The 16,416-nt window shown below is 43.0% G+C and overlaps 1 protein-coding gene across 1 annotated transcript in view; it reads right to left on the bottom strand.

Moving 5' to 3' along the window:
* CACNA2D3 (calcium voltage-gated channel auxiliary subunit alpha2delta 3) overlaps nt 1-16,416 on the bottom strand; it is a 772,424-nt gene that overhangs the window by 359,181 nt on the left and 396,827 nt on the right. Inside the window, exon 11 of the mRNA XM_024746438.1 lies at nt 10,194-10,307. Coding sequence (XP_024602206.1) covers nt 10,194-10,307 — 114 coding nt within the window. The remainder of the gene's footprint in view (nt 1-10,193; nt 10,308-16,416) is intronic.

Raw genomic sequence — 16,416 nt, 5'->3', positions numbered from 1 at the left:
TTATCTGTGATGTTATCTGCTCTGTGAGATTTCCTTGGAGCCTACACGTCAGCCCCATACGCCTTGGCTCTGGTACAGTGGCCTGGGACACAGAGGGCCTTCAATAAAAATCTGTTGAATGAATGAATTACTGCCCCCCCATTTGGCTACTCCCTGTTATATCCCCTTCCAACAGCTTCTGCCACCTTCAGCCCCCACCTTAATCTGGTTCTATGGGATGAAGAATGACAGAGCCAGAGTGCAGGTGGGTGGGGGGAGAATGTCGAGATCCCTCCTCTATGAGCAGTGGGACTTAACTCCTTTCCCAGTTGCCTATGGTCTTGGGAAAAATCCCTCTCCTCTCAACTGGCTCAAAGGAAGTCTAAAAAAAAAGCTTTGTAAAATCATTTGAATGTCAAAGGGAATAATGTAGTTTAGAAAAAAAGAAAGAACAAAAACTTCCTTCCAAATCACTTAAGATTATTTAAAGGTTGCACTCTTAAAAAGATAAGCCCTCGGAGACGAGGGGAAGATGGCGGAAGAGTAAGACGCGGAGATCACCATCCTCCCCACAGATACACCAGAAATACATCTACACGTGGAAAAACTCCTACAGAACACCTACTGAACAAAGGCAAAAGACCTCAGACCTCCCAAAAGGCAAGAAACTCCCCCATGTACCTGGGTAGGGCAAAAGAAAGAAGAATAAACAGAGACAAAAGAATAGGTACGGGACCTGCATGAGTGGGAGGGAGCCGTGAAGGAGGAAAGGTTTCCACATGCTAGGAAGCCCCTTCGCGGGCGGAGACTGCGGGTGGCGGAGGGGGAAGCTTCGGAGCCGCAGAGGAGAGCCCAGCAACAGGGGTGCGGAGGGCAAAGCAAAGAGATTCCCGCACAGAGGATCGGTGCCCACCGGCACTCACCAGCCCGAGAGGCTTGTGTGCTCACCCGCTGGGGCAGGCGGGTCTGGGAGTTGGGGCTCCGGCTTCGGTCGGAGCGCAGGGAGAGGACTGGGGCTGGCGGCGAGAACACAGCCTGGAGGGGGTTAGTGCACCACTAACTGAGGGAGTCCAGGGAAAAGTCTGGACCGGCCAAAGAGGCAAGAGACTTTTTCTTCCCTCTTTGTTTCCTGGTGCGCGGGGATAGGGGATTAAGAGCGCTGCTTAAAGGAGTTCCAGAGACTGGAGTGAGCCGCAGCTAAAAGCGCGGACCCCAGAGACGGGCATGAGACACTAAGGCTGCTGCTGCCGCCACCAAGAAGCCTGTGTGCGAGCACAGGTCACTATCCACACCCCACTTCCGGGGAGACTGTGCAGCCCGCCACTGCCAGGGTCCCGGGATCCAAGGACAACTTCCCCGGGAGAACGCACGGCGCGCCTCAGGCTGGTGCAACGTCACGCTGGCCTCTGCCGCCGCAGGCTCGCCCCGCATTCCGTGCCACTCCCTCCCCCCGGCCTGAGTGAGCCAGAGTCCCCAGATCAGTGGCTCCTTTAACCCCGTCCTATCTGAGCGAAGAACAGAAGCCCTCCGGTGACCTACACGCAGAGGCGGGGCCAAATCCAAAGCTGAGCCCCTGGGAGCTGTGAGAACAAAGAAGAGAAAAGGATCTCTCTCCCAGCAGCCGCAGAAGCAGTGGAATAAAGCTCCACAATCAACTTGATGTGCCCTGCACCTGTGGAATACATGAATAGAAAACGAGTCATCCCAAATTGAGGAGGTGGACTTTGAAAGCAAGATTTATGATTTTTTCCCCTTTTCCTCTTTTTGTGAGTGTGTATGTGTATGCTTCGGTGTGAGATTTTGTCTGTATAGCTTTGCTTCCACCATTTGCCCTAGCGTTCTATCCGTCCGTTTTTTTTTTCTTTTTTAAAAAAAATTCTCATGATATGATCATCTCAATAGATGCAGAGAAATCTTTCGACAAAATTCAACACCCATTTATGATTAAAAACCCTGCAGAAAGTAGGCATAGAGGGAACTTTCCTCAACATAATAAAGGCCATATATGACAAACCCACAGCCAACATCATCCTCAATGGTGAAAAACTGAAAGCATTCCCACTAAGATCAGGAACAAGACAGGGTTGCTGACTCTCATGACTCTTATTCAACATAGTTTTAGCCACAGCAATCAGAGAAGAAAAGGAAATAAATAGAATCCAAATCGGAAAAGTAGAAGTAAAGCTGTCACTGTTTGTAGATGACATGATACTATACATAGAGAATCCTATGCTATCAGAAAACTACTAGAGGTAATCAATGAATTTGGTAAAGTTGCAGGATACAAAATTAATGCACAGATATCTCTGGCATTCCTATACACTAATGATAAAAAATCTGAAAGTGAAATCAAGAAAACACTCCCATTTACCATTGCAACAAAAAGAATAAAATATCTAGGAATAAACCTACCTAAGGAGACAAAAGACCTGTATGCAGAAAATTATAAGACACTGATGAAAGAAATTAAAGATAATACAAATAGATGGAGAGATGTACCATGTTCTTGGATTGGACGAATCAACATTGTGAAAATGACTCTACTACCCAAAGCAATCTACAGATTCAATGCAATCCCTATCAAACTACCACTGGCATTTTTCACAGAACTAGAACAAAAAATTTCACAATTTGTATGGAAACACAAAAGACCCCGAATAGCCAAAGCAATCTTGAGAACGAAAAACGGAGCTGGAGGAATCAGGCTCCCTGACTTCAGACTATACTACAAAGCTACAGTAATCAAGACAGTATGGTACTGGCACAAAAACAGAAAGATAGATCAATGGAACAGGATAGAAAGCCCAGAGATAAACCCACGCACATATGGACACCTTATCTTTGATAAAGGAGGCAGGAATGTACAGTGGAGAAAGGACAGCCTCTTCAATAAGTGGTGCTGGGAAAACTGGACAGGTACATGTAAAAGTATGAGATTAGATCACTCCCTAACACCATACACAAAAATAAGCTCAAACTGGATTAAAGACCTAAATGTAAGGCCAGAAACTATCAAACTCTTAGAGGAAAACATAGGCAGAACACTCTATGACATAAGTCACAGCAAGATCCTTTTTGACCCACCTCCTAGAGAAATGGAAATAAAAACAAAAATAAACAAATGGGACCTAATGAAACTTCAAAGCTTTTGCACAGCAAAGGAAACCATAAACAAGACCAAAAGACAACCCTCAGAATGGGAGAAAATATTTGCAAATGAAGCATCTGACAAAGGATTAATCTCCAAAATTCATAAGCAGCTTATGCAGCTCAATTAAAAAAAAAAAAAAGACCGAATCCAAAAATGGGCAAAAGACCTTAATCGACATTTCTCCAAAGAAGATATAGAGACTGCCAACAAACACATGAAAGAATGCTCAACATCATTAATCATTAGATAAATGCAAATGAAAACTACAATGAGATATCATGTCACACCAGTCAGAATGGCCATCATCAAAAAATCTAGAAATAATAAATGCTGGAGAGGGTGTGGAGAAAAGGGAACACTCTTGCACTGCTGGTGGGAATGTGAATTGGTACAGCTACTATGGAGAACAGTATGGAGGTTCCTTAAAAAACTACAAATAGAACTACCATATGACCCAGCAATCCCACTACTGGGCATATACCCTGAGAAAACCATAATTCAAAAAGAGTCATGTACCAAAATGTTCATTGCAGCTCTATTTACAATCGCCCGGAGATGGAAACAACATAAGTGTCTGTCAGCAGATGAATGGATAAAGAAGATGTGGCACATATATACAATGGAATATTACTCATCCATAAAAAGAAACGAAATTGAGCTATTTGTAATGAGGTGGATGTACCTAGAGTCTGTCATACAGAGTTAAGTAAGTCACAAAGAGAAAGACAAATACCGTATGCTAACACATATATATGGAACTTAAGAAAAAAAAAAATGTCATGAAGAATCTAGGAGTAAAATGAGAATACAGACACAGACCTACTAGAGAATCAACTTGAGGATATCGGGAGGGGGAAGGGTAAGCTGTGACAAAGCGAGAGAGTGGCATGTACATATATACACTACCAAACGTAAAATAGATAGCTAGTGGGAAGCAGCCGCATAGCACAGGGAGATCAGCTCAGTGCTTTGTGACCACCTAGAGGGGTGGGATAGGGAGGGTGGGAGGGAGGGAGACGCAACAGGGACGAGATATGGGAACATACGTATATGTATAACTGATTCACTTTGTTATAAAGCAGAAACTAACACACCATTGTAAAGCAATTATACTCCAATAAAGATGTAAAAAAAAGATAAGCCCTCACTCCTCACTCAGCTCAGGAATTTTGCTCTCCAGAGTGGCATCTGTGCCCAGGAAGATGAGGAGAGAGGGATTCCTAGGCTTTCCAAAATCACCCCAGAGCTACCAAGGCAGAGCTAAGTCTTTCAGTACCTCTGAGGCCACTAGGATATGGTGGGATTGAGGCTTTAGCTTCCAAATTGTGCAAAGGGAGGAAGGCCTGGGGCAAAACTCCCAAGGGAGCCCCTTCTTAGAGATTGATGTGATACCAGTTTAAAGGACACAGATTTCCAACAGTTCCCAAAAGTGCTCCAAAGCCAGGTCCCCAAACCATTCTATGATCAAGGGCTTCCCTTTAACCCCACACTAAGAGCTGCTTGTGTCCACCCCTCCTTGTAGCCCCACCAGGCGTCTTCCAAGGCCCCTGAATCCTGGTTGTCTCTTGAGGGGCCTCACAGCTACCACCTCCACTTTTGTTTGGGAGGTAACAAAACAGACAACACTCAACTGAAATAGCATTCACCTTTGAGGTTACCCTGTGCTTTTAGAAGAGGAAAATCATTTAGGTGCACCCCGATAGCCTCGTCCTAAAGCTGCACAACTGGCTTTTCTCTTACTCTCTGCGTGCAGCCCCAGTGGGTTTAGCAACTATTTATCAACAGATGATATATAATCAAATGGGTATAACTGTGTTACAATAATACTTTGTTTACAGACAGTAAAATTTTAACGTCATATAATTTTTACAAGTCATGAAATAATCTTTTCCTTTAGCTTTTTTTTTCCCCATTTAAAAATGTAAAAATTATTCCTAGCTCAAGGATTGCCCAAAGCAGGCAGTAGGCCATAGTTTGCCAACCTCTTTTTAAAATCTCTAACTTATCATTTTCTTACCTATCCACTGTCTTACACATCAGGGGAGGTAATGATTAATAATTCTGTGACCTTTCTCTTTTTTTTTTTTTAAGTTCACTTGAAAGAGCAACTATATAAATGGCAGGTATAGCCATTTTTCTAATTTAAATGTAGGCAGCTTTATTTCTTAAGCAGATCCTGGAATGAGTCCCTTTCATACTAAGGAGTTCATATTTTATTCCAAGTGTGTAAAGCTGCCATGAAGCCACTAACCAATGTATATTAGGCAAAAGTAAATGGCATCCAATAAACCAATAAAGAGCTCCTCATTTCTGTTCCCAGCAATAACATGCTGGCAAGGGACACACTGCATAGGCAATCATGTCACCTTCACAGACTCATAGTTAAATCACCAGTAACGGCTTCTTTCTTCAAACTCATTCTATGTTTTATTAAGCAGTTGCCTCGCACAAGGCCCTGATTAGGAAGCATTAAAACATGATACCCGGGGCTTCCCTGGTGGCGCAGTGGTTGGGAGTCTGCCTGCCGATGTGGGGGACATGGGTTCCTGCCCCGGTCTGGGAGGATCCCACATGCCGCGGAGCGGCTGGGCCTGTAAGCCATGGCCGCTGAGCCTGCGCGTCCAGAGCCCGTGCTCTGCGGCAGGAGAGGCCACAACAGTGAGAGGCCCATGTACCACTAAAAAACAAACAAAAAAAATCAACAGAAAAAACATGATACCCACAAGTGCTCCCCTGGCCTGCTCCCGATTCCCTTCTCCTTTCCTTTCTTGGAACCCAACTGCCAAACTGTAAGGAAGTCCAGGCTACTGTACTGAAGAGAGAGGACTCACAGGGTCACCTGGAGGATTAGACACCGCATGGAAAGAGAGCCCACAGGAAAGAGAACCAAGGCAGCTCTGCCAGGCTCACACATGAACACAGCTTCCTCAGTGACTTCACTGGACACCACAGGGAGCAGAACCAACCACCCAGTTAACCCACAGAATTGCAAGAAATAATAGATTGTTATTTTAAACCACTAAGTTTGGAGATGTTTCATAGCATTGCTACCATGAAATGATTCTCTTTCCTTTCTCCCTTCACCTTGTTTCTTCTAATAGTGATAGTTTTCTATTGCTGCATAACAAGTGACCACAAGTGCAGTGGCTTAAAATAGCACACGTTTGTTATCTTACAGTTTCTGTGGGTCATAAGTCTGGGCACAGCTTAGCTGAATCTTCTGTTCATTGTCTCACAAAACTGCAATCAAGGTGTTGACTGGGTTGTGTTTTCAACTGGAGGCTCAACGGGGAAAGAATCTGCCTCCAAGCTCATTCAGGCCGTTCACAGGATTCATTTCCTTGTGACTATAAGACGGAGGGTCCAGCTTTTTTCTGGCTGTTGGCTGGAGGCAGGCTGCCCCCAGTTCCTTGCCACATGGAATTCTCCAAACAGCTGCTAACTTCATCAAACCAGCAAGGAGAGTCTCCTGGCTTCAGGGAGTGTCCAATCCCTCTTTCAAGGGTTTTGAATTAAGTAAAGCCCACTCCTGATAATATCCTTTTAGTTAGCTGAAAATCAGCTGACTTGAGACCCTGATTACATCTGCAAGATTCTCTAACCTTTATCATATTCTATTGGTTAGAAACAAGTCACAGGTGCAAACTACACTCAAGGTGCGGAGCTTATACAGAGTGTAAACACCAGTGGACAGGAATCATGAGACTACGCTTAAGGACTCAATGCTATACTTCTCAGCAGGGACACAGTAGAGTGCATGGTGGTGGACTGATCAGAGATTCAGAATCTGTCCTCAAGAACTCACCAAACCAGTGAAGATGAAAAATAGGCCCAGAAGTGATTACAGTACTGGACATTAAGTTATACACTTCTCTTATACAGCCCTGAGGAAGTGTAAAGTGTAGGGCTCAGGTAAAGATAAGATGGCATCTGGCTGGAGAAGAAGAGGGAAAGCTTATGGCAGACCTAAGAGAAAGGAACAAATATCTAGAGGCTGGGTTAATCTAGAGCAGTGGTCCAGAACCCTACACCTATGGGTATGTAAAGAATTTAAGTGAAGTGGGCTGAGAGGAAATAATGGAGCATGATGGAGGCCATGGCCAAAAGGAGCAGGCATTTGCCATCTAAGGGAGCAGCCATTCCTCAGCTCCAGCCGTTTTTTGCCATATGAGAATGCTGGCTCCAAAGTGCCATGTGTACCCCTTTATGAAACTAAAACTTTAAAATTTTATATCCTATCTCCAGATTTTAAAATCATGATCAGTAATTGACAATTTTTTAAACAAAGTATGAGCCAAGAAACACATAACTGTGCACTGAATTTGACTGAGGGAACAGGCCCTCATAAAGGTAAACAGAGGGAAGCAGAAGTGGCAGAGCCCACCAAGTGACCAAATCCTATTCCTTGGGCTATTTCTGTGGCAGTAGTTCCCAAGTGCAGTTCGCCCACCAGTAGCATCCACATCACCTGGGAACTTGTTAGAAATGGAAGCTCAAGCTCCACGAGACCTACTGAATCAGAATCTCTGCAGGTGGAGTGAGCAATCTGTGCTGGAACAAGCCCTCCAGATGATTCTCATCCTCACTCAAGTTTGAGAATCACTGTTTTATAGGAATCAGGTTCCAGCCTTAAGATCATTTTACTCTCTCCATTTCCTGTTTCTATAATCTTGAAGATAGCCAACGACAGCATGACCCAACCCTCTACTAAGTAACATTCAAAACAATAGAGAAAAATGACAGCTTAGACATGACACAGCATCTCTTTAACACAGTGCTAAATCACATTGGGGTTTTATGTAAATTTATTACCTGCACCTTCACAGAGAAGTCATCAAGAAGAGAATGTATATGCATAAGAATGTCATGGAACTCTCCAGAACGGCGTAGGAGGGGAGGGATCCTCCTATTAATTTCTAATCATAGATAAAGGCCCTCTTGCTACAGAAAGTCTGCTTCTGCTTGATAATATTTTATAAGTAGATCAAACTGCTTCATGTAATGTTGAAATTTCCAGGACCCTGGTTCCAATTAATCCAAGAAAGCACCTGGCCTGAAGTCAATATTGTTCCTTTGGAAAGATATGTTGAAATTTGTGTTTTGTCTGAAGAGTCATGACTTTGCAGCCTTCATCCTATGCCTCTCCCAGCAAGTAAGGATAGGATGTTTAAATTCTAATATTCCTGGGCTACAGCTATCCATCAAGTATCACCAAGCAAGAGGGATTCATATGATTCAGCACGAGTCTCACAAGATAATACATTTGGAATTAATGTAGCTGCTTATTAAAAGCCCCTTTTACTTCCTTCTTTTATTTAAGATGGTCCTAAATAATGTGAAATATCCTTCAACATGCTGTGAGATGTCACAGCATCTGTGAACATCCTATTTGACCACAAAATGTCCATGGCCCTACCCATGTTTACTAGTGCTGTGGCCTCCCCCCCAGGCCCCTCAGTCACTCAGCCACACCTCAGGGTTGTGCATTAGGTAGTGGCCATGTGCCCAGCATTGTGCTGTGTGCTGCGGGGGTGCAAGCAGAGCCAGCATGCTCCTCACTCTGCATCACATACATTTATCAGGAATTAACTCTGGCCTCTACGTGTCCCTGGAAATCATCACCTGAAATATCGCATTTAAAATCACCTTGTCCAATAGTGAACTTCCATCTTATTCAACAGTTGGATTCTAAAGTCAGTGCTCATCGTGGGAGCTGCATTCAGCCAAACTTATTCCTGGATCTCCCTCAGGCAGGTGCCATGCCAGAGTCCCACCTACTCTCAGCAAGCCCAGCACAGCTAGTTTTCCCTGCAGCTTCAGAAATGGTGGTTTTCTCTAAGGTTGAGCAATAGGGGAGGCATCCATTTGGGGACCATGTTGTACGAAATATATATGTATCTTTAAGCACCAGAATCATGCTTGGTGAGGTGAGATGCCTGTGTTAACAGAGACACATGGGGACCAAGAATGACTGAAAGAATGTGCAATGACTGCTCACGCTGCCTCAAGGGTACATGCTTTCTGGATACAGCTGAGTGCACAGTTCTCATTTGTCTTCTGTTTCTTTTTGCCATGGGTGTGGTTAGTTCAATTCCCAGAAATTAAACATACAGAGTTGAAGAAGCAGAATGGACTTGGTCTAGATAGCCTCATGCCCCCACAGAAAGAGTCAGAGTAATGCCACTGGCACATAGGATAGGAAAGCGCCTTTGTGATACCCCCAGGATAACACCCTCTCTGACACACCTCTTTTTCTTGCTCATATTTCACCATTTAGTTGAGATAGTGATCACCAACTGCTAATCTGCCGATTGGTGTCCGCTTGAGGAACTTATTGAAAACACAGAACCCTGGGCCACACCCTCAGAGATTTTGATTCTGTTTAAGTGTACAATAGGATCCACAATTTAAAAGATCTCTATAGGGAATTCAAACTGGCTAACAGCTTGAGGAACTCTGGGTTAAGGCACTCAAAAGACACCAAAAACCTTGATATCTGTCACTGATACCCTAACATATGTGTTTATCAGATAAATAAATGTTAGCTTGGAAACCAAAGAAAGAATTTGAATAGAGAACAAACAAGCTTTGACAAGAGCGAGGAACAGCACTGGGGGATGGAAAGGAGATTCTGGATGGTAATGAGGGCCCAAGGAAGGAACGATAGGAACATCGAAACATAAAGGAGATGGCTACAGGGCCACCATGGCTGCCTTCACCATTCTATAGATGCTGGGTCCAGCACGCAGCCCTGGCTCCATGGAAAACAAAGAGAAGCACTGTCCATTAAGGACAAAAGCATACTTCACAGCGAATCTTTTCACTGAACACACTGAACATGTCTTCATGGGTTTCTTCTCTCTGCCAAAGAAGTTTCACTTTGAAAACAAGAAAAGCCATAGTATTCAGTTTTGGTCAACCAGAAAACACAAGGCTGAGAAACCACAGGTCATCATAAGATTAAATCTACATGGGGTACTTGTCCATGGACAATCTGGAGGTTACAATGCAATACAGATTCTCCACACGTGGCACTGCATGGACGCCATCAACATCGGCTTACCTTTCGATCTGGCCAATTGTATTTTGCAAAGATAGTGTCATAGGTGTCCACTGCCCCATCAGTGATGAGCATAATGGCCTGGCTGCAGATGCTTCCTTGTCCAGTGTGGTTGAACTGTGGAAAGAAATAAGTTCAAACTGAAAAACTCATCAGAGGGCTCTGTATATCCATGAGACTTCAGAAGCATGAGATCTTGGGCTTAGGAAGCCTCTTAAAATGAGAGCTCATTCTGCATCACCAAAAAGAACCTACAGGATAAGCCTTTCCCCACTTACGGATTTCCGTATTTGCTCTGAAAAACTGGAACTAAATACGAACCACAGAAGAGAATTCCTAAAAACACACACAGGGCAGGAAGTGAGATTCTAGGACAGTTAACCTCTCTTATCTTCAAGCATGGATAACACTTCAGAATACAAGTCCAAAGGAGCTGGCACAACAACCTTTTAGAAACACATTTACTGGCAGCAGAATATGTGACAGGTAACATTTCTTTAAAAATCTAAATGAGTCTAGTTTGAATGAGTCTGATGGATGCAGACTGTGCTATGTAATAAAATCAAGGAGGTTTTGTACACATAGAGAATAAAGTCAGGAATGTGCCAATTCAGACTACACTGTAAGAACCCCATTTTTAGGGTTTGTTTTAAACATATATTTGTTAACATGTAACATTATGTATTTGTTTATGTATGTTAGTATGTATAGCATGCTGAAATTCCAAGATTGTGCCCACTGGGGTACAAAACTCTAAATTTCAACTTTCAGTTTTACATAGCATTTCAAAAGTGCCCAGCCTTTGTGCGTGGTAGCTTGGGTGACCAGACTATGGTTGTCAGAGACTCCTGTCCTTCCCCTGAATCTGGTGAAGAATCCCCTTAATGAATGCTATTAATGCTACAATTCAAAGCAATGTCCTTTAAAAACCCTACAATTATATGACAATGGGGAACACACAAAACAACTTTAACCTTCAGTAGTGAAAACTCCCACCACTACAATCTGTGAAGTTTATTCATTTATTGTAAAATTATTTCCTAAGTGCCCACACAGCACTGAGGATGAAACACAAAAATCTCTTTGCTTGTGTAGTTTGTATTCTATTTGATGAGATACCAAAGTAAGTAAGTAAATTATGTTGTAAGTAAATTATGTTGTATGTTGGATAATGGTGATGCTAAGTCAAAAAAAAAAAAAAAGCAAGAAAGGGGATAGAAAATGCAGAGGGCCAACTTTAGAAAAAATAGTCGGGGAAGACCTCAATGAGAAGGTGACATTTGAGTAATACCTGAAGGAGGTGAGCATCTGGGGTAAGGGCCTTTCAGAGAGAGCAAAGACCATGTACAAAGGCATGGAGTGACAACGTACAGGCACGTTCAATCTGTTGACCATGACACGAGGGAAGGATGGAGGCAGCCCTTGGATTTGCTGCTGGCTCCTGATGAACCAGAGCTAAAAAAGCACTCACACTGAAGAGTAATGCCCAGTCTCCATGAACTTAGAATACTAATGGAGAGTCTGAAGTTGCAGTAATTTGAAAGAAGATTGGATGAATGGATAGATGGATGGAATGAATTGCCTCATGGCTGTATTAGGACAAAGCAAAACCAACTCAAAACATGCATGGAATACCATACTACAGCAGAAAATACTCAAACACATCTCAGCACCACAAATTGGTGCCTAGGATAAGGTCTCTTTTCAGAATATCCTTTTCTCCATTTATAAGATGGCAACAACATGCTTATATGGTTGTAACAACACAGGTTATATGTTCATTATATGCTGGGCTACAAGTATTAACCTACTTAATCTTTACTACCCTCTGAGATAAGTACTATCATTATCCCCATTTGACAGGTGAGGAACAGAGACACAGAGAGATTAGCTAACTTGCCCAAGATCACACAGCTAATATCTGTCATAGCTGAGATCTGAACCCAGGCAGTCCAGCTCCAGAATTTACTCCCAGATTCGGTACATTCTACCTATGGCGTCCCAATGATGAGATGACATTCCTCAATCCAATGGCTCCACAAATGTTCATTTCCTTCTCCTGCTCTTCCTCCCTTTATCCTTTCCAGTGTTCCAGGGTGGCACGGCAGTCACCAAGGCCACTACCCTGAGAGTGAGTGAGTGCTCCTTAAATTCTGTGCCCTTGGAAAGTGCCTCACTTTAATCTTGGCCCTGACAGCCATTCCTGCAACTCAGACTGGACAGATGCCCTTAAATTAATGAGCAGACAGGGCCCATGATACAGTATCAGTAGGTAGAAATACCTGAGAACTAAGGCCATCGGACCACAAAGCTTTCCACGTAACTCCTATTCTACTGTCTTTATTGACATAACTTACTATTCTAGAAAACTCTTGCTCAGGAAGATGAAAACTGCAAATAACTTTATTGCTTATTCCAGGAACTTCCTGAAAGACCTGTCAACTCTTCAACAGAAAGCATCAAAGGACAATTTATACCCTAAAACTCTTTGAAACCCTGACCTCAAAATCTTCCCCTTGCTGCATCTACCAATCCTAAACTATAACTTAGGATTCGTACCCAGTTTCAACAAAGCCTCTTCCCTTTCCTCCACTTTGAAGACCCACCTCAACTAGACTTTCATAGTCTCAATAAATGACTTTGTCCTTTCCTCTCTGAGATGCTACTAAGATACTACCAACATAGTGCAATAAGAAAGAACAGCTTTGCAGCCTTGTCTTAACAACAGGTTGTTCTGGAGATGTTTTGGAGAGCCTGCAATACAACACAGCCTTCACGGCATTGGATAAACCCAGTGACGTGCCACTGATGTATGCATTTGGTCACAGAGGCTGCAGAAGGGAAAAAAAAATCAGGACACCCCGGGACTGTTGTTCATATAACTCATTTGAAAACATCCTGGAAAAACTCTCCCAAACAAAAGGCAAGAAAGAGAGGGAAATAAAGATATCTGAACACTGCAGACTGGAAGAAGGGGCTGCCCGGAGCTATTTACTCAAAACCATTACTTTCCTCTGTGGCTGAGTCCCTGGTTTTCTCTGCAGCAATCTGCAGTTGGAGAATTTTGAAGAATGCAATTAAATTCAAATGCTTTGATGAGTAATATCTCTTCTCTTCATATTTGTCTAGAACTTATTTTTATTGAATAGCGAGAGAGATGGAAGTGTTTTCCATAATAATAACAATGACAAGGGCCTGATGATGAACTACAATTAGCTCAGTGATTCATCAGTTAGCAGTGAAAATTTCAATGCATCCTGACATTTAGAGCATTTGGTTGTGATTAACAGCCTTTGAAATGTCACCAAATTTTATTTAATTGGCTAAGAAAAAGTTTTAAAAGGTAATCACTGCAAAGATTGTATTCATCGCCAAAAAATATAATTGCAGTTGTCACATGACAAGGTAGATGCTAACTACTGTAGCAAACCGGCTCTGTGTTCTTAGTGAATCTAATGAATGCAGCAGAGATCAATAGCTAGAAGGGTCTTAGAAGTTTATTTGAACGTGCCTTTCAAAGCCTTTAAGTCATCTGAGCAAATACTGAAACTGAAATGCAGGTAATTGCAAAACAGAATTAACTTCATTTAGTTATAGTAACCTCTGAACCATTCTAGGCTCTAACCATAATTGTCATTTCAAATTGTGTGTAAGAGAAAGAGAGAGAGAATGTGTATTTGTGTGTTCAAGAAATAGCTTTTTATTTCATACTGACTTGCAAAGGCAGGCATAATATACAGGAAGAGAATTATATCACTAAAGGTCATATTGATGAAGTGGAAAACAGCTAAAGCTTCATTTTCACGGGAGATTAACCATCTCTGTTTTTCAGAGTGTTCGGCTATTTAAAAGCCCAATGGCAAGGGATGGGATGGAAATGTTTCTCTCTCTGGGATAAATGTACACTCAAAAGAATATGGTGCCAACTGTCAACCAATCTCAAGCAGGGACATTTTGTAACATTTCTGTTCCTTCCATTTCTCGCTTTCTGGAATTTACACTCAACCCCTCAGACTTTCTGACTGGCCAGACCCCAGAGGAGTTTTACAGGTGAAGACAGAGCAAGCAGGTGTGTGGAAGGTTTCCCTGGTTCAAAAATACTTCTCTCACCAGGTTTCAAGGGAAAAAATTCACCATGTGTTGGAGATTTCTCTGGCTATTAGAGGTGTTGGGAGTACAATACACCCTCTTAAAGGATAAAAAGATATTATTATGCCTGAAGGTGTGCTTGGTAAGCTGTGACTTCTACAAGATTCTATCCTGAGGTTGTAATATGATGTAAAGAGTTCCTGGGTCAATAAGTTTGGGTGCTGGTATAGACACACTTTAAAAGGTCTGATCACTGTGGGACTTCTAAGGCCTCTAGTAGCACAAGTATATTGTGAGTCTCCAAAAGGAGGATGGCATCCTGCACCTTGACCACAACACCTACGTCAGAGCCTTGTGGCAGACCAGCATTCCACTGGGCATGCAGTGGGATCACTGACTTAGGAGTGTCTTTTTTTTTTAAATTTTATTTTGTTTATTTTTTTATACAGGTTCTTATTAGTTATCCATTTTATACATATTAGTGTATATATGTCAATCCCAATCTCCCAATTCATCACACCAACCCCTCCCTGCCGCTTTCCCCCCTTGGTGTCCATACATTTGTTTTCTACATCTCTACATCTGTGTCTCTATTTCTGCCCTGCAAACCGGTTCATCTGTACCATTTTTCGAGGTTCCACGTATATGCGTTAATATACAATATTTGTTTTTGTCTTTCTGACTTACTTCACTCTGTTTGACAGTCTCTAGATCCATCCACATCTCTACAAATGACCCGATTTCATTCCTTTTTATGGCTGAGTAATATTCCATGTATATATGTACCACATCTTCTTTATTTAGGAGTGTCTTAAAACAAAATTGGTAAGTGAAATGGATGGGGAGAGAAAAGGTGCCAGGGCAAGAAAAAGAAGAAAGGGTCAGATGAAGAGAAGCAGATATTCCTGAGGACTTGGGCAGGGAGTAGTACCAAAGCATCAAGAGTGGGAGCTGCCTCTAGAAACCACAGGCAACCTGGCAAAAGTTGAGGTTGCCTAGTGTCTCTGTGGTCATGGAGATGGCACTTCCCACCCAACCCAGCACTGCTGAAAGGGAGCAGGGCACCACTTCCTCATGCTGAATCCTCAGCCCCCATCCAGTAGGGTCAGCTTCATGGCATGTGACGTGCATAGCTGTACAGGGCCCCACACTTAGTTGAACACTCTGCTGTCACTCTCCTAAAATTCTTTTTAACTTTTGAACAAGGGCCTGCATTTTCATTTTGCACTGGGCTTCACAAATTAAGTGGCCAGTGCTGGGTCTATTCCTATCCCCATTTTACAGATGAGGAAAATAAAGGTAAAACCGAGCAGAGTTTTTTTCAAGGTCACACAGCAAGTTCTGAGTCAGGCTTCTCAGCCCAGCCTGCCTGACTCTAGAAGCCACAAATTTAAATACAAGAAGCGTCTCCTAACTCTCCACTCCTTTACCACTTCTGCCAAAGAACAGGAAAAACAGAAATCTGCAGGGCGGCTCATTTCCAAGCAAGGGACTCCCCAGCTCAGAGTAGCCGCCCTCCTGCACTAGACACCAGGATTTAGAAATAAAGAGAACCAGTTTCCCAAATGTGGCAAGTCCTTTCAATATCACCCCCTAGCAAAAGCCTGCTGAGATGAAGGGCTCAGCATCTCCCAGTCCTGAGAAGGTGCCTACCCAAGGTTCAAAGTAGAATTTAAAGATGTAACTTGGTCCTTGACTCTGGTCAGTTATGTTTATTAATTATTAACACGCTGTTAATAGGCATGTGCTGTCCCAAACACCGAGTTGTACATAAATGCTAATTATCTGTAGCCAACAGCACTTTGGAGCGAGGTGAGAAGGAAGGGCCTCCAATTTGTATGAAGGAAGCTGAAATGACACCCTCCCTCCTTATTTTTCTCTCCTCTGCAGTTGTACATGATACTGGCTCAGGACTGAGACGTAAATGGCCTTCTATGTGTGAGTAGGTATCATTGGTAAAAGAGTCTAGAATTAGGGCCTACCCTTGGCTTGAGAGGCCATTGTAGCTGAGTGGGAAAAACTCAAGTTATGGAGTCAGGCATAACTGACCACCAAAACAAGTGCAGTGCTGGGTGAATGCCCACCTGGAAGCTGACAGCAGGCCGCCCACAGAGCTACCTGGAGGCGAGGCCCCTGA

Source organism: Neophocaena asiaeorientalis, unplaced genomic scaffold, assembly GCF_003031525.2.
Source record: "Neophocaena asiaeorientalis asiaeorientalis breed wild unplaced genomic scaffold, Neophocaena_asiaeorientalis_V1.1 scaffold251, whole genome shotgun sequence".
Lineage (NCBI taxonomy): Eukaryota > Metazoa > Chordata > Mammalia > Artiodactyla > Phocoenidae > Neophocaena > Neophocaena asiaeorientalis.
Note: the sequence above shows the minus strand (reverse complement) of the source record. Positions and strands in the feature narration are given on the sequence as shown.